This window comes from Phyllobates terribilis, unplaced genomic scaffold, assembly GCF_046119375.1.
Source record: "Phyllobates terribilis strain yellow unplaced genomic scaffold, ASM4611937v1 Scaffold_7794__1_contigs__length_35382, whole genome shotgun sequence".
Taxonomy (NCBI): Eukaryota; Metazoa; Chordata; class Amphibia; order Anura; family Dendrobatidae; genus Phyllobates; species Phyllobates terribilis.
The window spans coordinates 30,095-35,383 of NW_027370534.1; the positions used below are offsets into that span (position 1 = coordinate 30,095).

General features: G+C 36.6%; 1 protein-coding gene across 1 annotated transcript; it reads left to right on the top strand.

Moving 5' to 3' along the window:
- Positions 1-4,328: 4,328 nt before the first annotated feature.
- LOC141251829 (uncharacterized) lies at positions 4,329-5,266 on the top strand (the record flags this gene model as incomplete). Its single annotated transcript, XM_073670422.1, is given in 5 exon segments — positions 4,329-4,350; positions 4,760-4,904; positions 4,906-5,093; positions 5,096-5,200; positions 5,203-5,266. Coding segments are annotated over 5 exon segments (524 nt in total), but the record flags the coding sequence as incomplete, so codon positions are not given.
- Between the last annotated feature and the right edge of the window lie 23 nt (positions 5,267-5,289).

Below are 5,289 nucleotides of genomic sequence, written 5' to 3' on the forward strand. Positions count from 1 at the left end.
TCTATTCTGTAGGTACGGAAAGTTGAGCCTAAGTTACCCCCAAGATAATACAAGGAAAAGAAGAAGGCTTGGTATGATAAGGGAATAATGAAAAGAAAATGAGTCAAGTCTTATTATGTGAGGATCGACAAGGAATTTCGGGAAGAGATGGTTTGTGAAGGGCCGATTGCTGGATGATTGAGAGCTAAGAAGTCGAGCCAATGACTTTAACCAAGACGCTGCTCGAGAGGCAACCAGAGATATGAGGTACTTTCTCCTTCTTTCACCTATCTTTGTTCTTTGTTCTTTATTTCATAATAGGAACATTGTGTTCTTCAAGTGTGGGGGAGGGAAATTATCTCGTTACGTTTGTTTTGAGTTTTTTTTTCATTTTTGATCTAATTTTTATGAGTCGGTTATCATATTTACCCTATTTGGTACTTTGTGAGTTCTTATAATGGTGCATTGACTTTGAATCTCTTTAATGTACTTTAGATGTTGATATTGCAATTGTATATGATGATGATATGATTGATAAATTTTTCTACAATGACTTGAGCATGTGGACTTTGATTAGGATGCATTACGGCCAATACTAAAATAGCATTTTTACCCTCTCATCTCTAGTTTATCATGTTGTTCATATTATCTTGATTCCATCTATTTCATTACAAAAATACATATAAAGGAAATAAGAGGGGTAAGTCAGAAGAGCATGCTATCTCCATTGGTGTGAAAGATCACTCCGGGTTCGATCCCCCATGGCAAAGAAAAGAGTTTTATTAGTGGGTCTGGACCGTAAAACGGACAGACCCGATACCTCAAATAATGGTTTTCAAAGAAAAAATATTGAATAAGTGAATAGGATGAAAAGAAGCAATAAAAAGTTCTACGTGGTATTTCTTGGGGTGAGTTGTGATTTTTGTGTGTGCTTTCGATGGTGTTGGAACTTATGTTATCTTATCATTGATTATGGAGGATTTTAGAAAGGGAATTTTTTGTTTGTTTGATCTTGCGTTATTATCCTTCATATGTCACTTGGATTGTCATAGCTTTTACATATTCTATGGATTCATTGTCATATGCTTGATTGGGACAAACATAGTTCAAGTTTGAAGAATTATTGATAACATGCATTTTGGGATAAGTTAGAGTCGTTTTGAGTCTTGCTTTGTTTTGCTTTTATAGATTTTTGGTAGAGTCGGAGTCTACACATTTGTTTTGATGATTGCGGATACATGGAGCTGAAGTGTTGATGATGACCACTGCTATCAATTTTCTACATACTCGCAGAGGCTGATGTTCATAATGAAGGAATACGTTCATTGCAGCCTACTCGAGGACGAGAAAGTCTAAGTGTAGGGGAGTTTGATAGGCGTTATCTTGCATAACACATCCAATGATTGTTAATGTTGTTATGTGATTTGACAATGTTATGGAGCGTATTTTTGTAATCCGGACCCTATAGTGCAAAAACATTATTCATGAGGATACAAACATTTGAGGAAAGACTAAGAAAAGATTGCCACATGGATGAAGGCGCTACCACACAGAAGAAGATGCATCCGCAAGGGGCTGCAGAAACCTAGGCACGACCGCGCACTTGTGAGCGAGCCAAAGTGGCCAAGATGAGCCCTGGTGTGATCTCTCCCTAGGTGGAGTGATCGTTCCCCTGTTTGGCCGAATACGAAGCTTGGACTTCGTTTGCTGGAATTGCTTCAGGCCTCTCCTTCTTTCTGATAGAGTTTCAGGTTGGGCTTTTAGTATTATTATATTTATATTTTATGGTTGAATTAAATAGATTTAGAGCTTTACCTCCTCATCCATCATAATCTTAGATCACAATTATATTTTTGCGTTCTAGAGAAACTATGTCACACTAGTTCTCTTTTGCTTTGTTCAATGTCTGAAGCCTTCAAATGACTTGGTTGTAAAACTTCTAACCTTGGTCTTATTCGTATTTGGATTGCTTCATCTATCTTGCGCTTAATTGTTTATTGAATTTGATTTATCTATCTGGCATGATCATCTAGGTAGATTAGACCTATTCATATTGCTAGTGTTTGATTATTTCTAGTTCAAAGGTCTTATATCTTTGTATAGCAAGTCAATGCATGATCTAGTTGGGAATTGCTATTGTAGAGAGCGTTTGATTGCATGTTAAATATCGACTAAAGTCAATGGAAATGCACGCACCTATCTATTCGTGAGTTCAGTGCTGCTAGGTTATTAAATCTTGATAGTTTTAGGGTTGTAGATTAGTAAGGGTTATTAGGACTAGTTGGACTAATAACTATATCAGAGCAGGATTAGGACAACCATATAGTATGAATTTGATGAACTGGAGCGTCAATAGTTGTCAATGATCAACCTATCTATCTATTATGTGGATGCTTGTTGAATGAAGTGTTTTCTCTTATTACTTCTAGAATCAAGTTAGTTCATTTAGTTGCATACAAAACCCCATTGTTTATTATACTACTTAATCATAATATTTACACAAGAATTGATAATCCGACTCACTATGGGATTCGACCCTTACTTGCCTCTTTAATTGTAGAATTGCTAGTTAGGATAATTACTTTGATTAGGCAAACAATGACCGTTTAGGCCCCGTCAGATACTGAGCCACAAAAGTAATGATGAATGTCATCGTAGACACAAATGACCAACATGGAAAGAGGCTACACAACTAAACTAACATCACTTGAAAACGTGAAGTCTTTGATCCAGTAATGCCCATCCAACGGGGTATAAAGCTAGTAGGCTATAGATGGATTTGTATGAAAAAGAAATGAGAAAATGAGATTGTGAGATAGAAGGAAAGACTTGTAGCTCAAGAATTTTCTCAAATACAAAGGATAAATTATGAACAGACATATTCCTCTGTAGTTGATGCAACTATATTAAGATTTTTTATTAGCCTAATCGTGATAAAGGAACTTCATATGCAATTATGGATGTACTAACCACTTATTTAAATGGATCACTTGACCAAATGATATCTATAAGAAAGTTCCTGAAGGAATAAAACCACCAAAAGATATCGAATCAATAAAGATTATTTTATGGTCTAAACAGTCTGGAAGAGTGTGGTACAATATACTTAGTGAATACCTTATAAGAGAAGGTTATAAGAACGATGCTATTTGTCTATGTGTTTTTATCAAGCAATCCAAACATGGGTTTAGCTATTACTGCAGTACATGTAAATGATTTGAACATTATCGCTATAGCCAAATAGCCAATGAACTTGAGAATGCTGTAAAATACTTAACAAAAGAATTTGAAATGAAAGATTTTGAAACAACCAAATTATGTCTTGGTTTACAAATTGAGCATTTGCAAAATGGAATATTATCCATCAAACAATTACATCGACAAGGTATTGAAAAGATTTTATACGGACAAAGCACATCCATTAAGTTCTCAATGTTCGTCCACTCACTAAATATTCATGATGATCAACTTGGTTCTGAAGTAACATATTCAGTGCAATTGGTGCATTATTGTACCTTGCAAATAATACTAGACCGGATATTGCCTTTCAATGAACTTATTATCAATGTATAGCTCACTACCAACAAGGCAACAATGGAACAAAATTAAGCATGTATTTCGTTACTTACGTGGTAACCACATACCTCAGTTTGTTTTATCATAAAAATACAAATGCTACTCTTGCTGGATATGCAGATGTATGATACTTATAAGATCTACATAAAGCAAAATCTCATAATAGTTATGTCTTTATTTACGGAGGTAACCATGTCATGAAAATGAACAAAACAAACACTGACAACAACATCGTCAAATCATGCAGAATTAATTACTCTTTATGAAGCGGGAAGAGAATGTGTCTGGTTAAGGTCAATGATTAGGCATATTCAAAATGAATGCAAGTTGAAGACAATCCCTAAAAATCCAACCAAGATATATAAAGATAATTCTGCATGCATCACACAAGTAAAAGATGATTACATTAGAGGTGATCGAATAAAACACATTTCACCAAAGCTCTTCTCAAAACCATGATTTAGAGAAAGAAGACAAGATTGATGTCCAACAAATTCGATCATGTCATAATCTTGTAGACTTGTTCACAAAGTCATTAAATTCCAAGAAGTTTGAAGAACTTGTGTAAAAGAGAGGATGTGAAGATTCGAGAGATATATTAAATTCAGGGGGGAGGGTTGTACGCACTGTACTTTTTTTCTCTTTGATTAAGTTTTTATCCCACAGGATTTCCCTGACAAGGTTTAGGCAGAAACATCAAATTTACAACCTAAATTAGTTTACCATGGTCCTCTTTTAAACAAGTCACATTTTTATGTCAAAAGTAAATAGTAATGGAGTGTTGTAGACAATTAGGTGAATTATTTATCTTACTATATAATTACAGTAAATAACTGTTAAACTTTTCTAGAAGATAAAAAACTTAGGAGAAATAAAATTTAGCAAAATATATTCGAGAAATAAGAAATTCTTAAATTTCTTCAAAATCTACTACATTTACAACACAAATATTTTTGTTCCTTTTTTTTGGAGCGACTTATTTCTGAGATGTTTGTAAAAAAACCCTTTTAAAAAGTAAAACGGCGCAAATGTCGTTGTACGGCTGGGGGCGGGAAGCTCATAATCCAGTCGAGCGGCCGCCGGTAACGAAACCCTGAAGACGTGAGATTTGTGAGGAAGAAGAAGAAAAAGAATGGAGTTCCAAAAGAGAAAAGCTGCGGCACTTGCAGCCATGGCGGATACCTCGCCCGATAAGTCCCCTAAGGCAACATTGACGCCCCCATCTTACCACTCCTCAAAACCCTAAACCTCCACTCTTCCTTCTTCACCACCAGCTCTTGCTCAGGCCGCATCTCCATATTCTCCCACCCAACCGCCGCCAAGACGACTAAAGGAGGGACTTGATCTTCATCACTCACGACCCTGCCGACCCCGCCTCCGTTCTCCGCCTCCTTTTCTCTCCGAATCCCAGTTAACTCACTCATCACCGGACTCCGACCTAGTTCTTCGATTTGAGCCCCTTATAATCGCTGTTGAATGTAAGGATGTGCAATCGGCGCAGCTTCTGGTATCGCTTGCTATCTCTTGCGGGTTTAGGAATCGGGGATTACGAGCGTCAGTGGGAAGAGAGTGATGGTTGCCATCCGTTGTTCCATTCGATTGGAGGTGCCTTTGGGCTCTAATAAGGAGCTCCTTGTGTCCAAAGAGTCGTTAGTTATCTTGTCGAGCTTGCCAATACGAAGATGGAGGCTAACAGGAAAAGAACTGATGGGTTTCTGGAAGCATTAAGGAGGA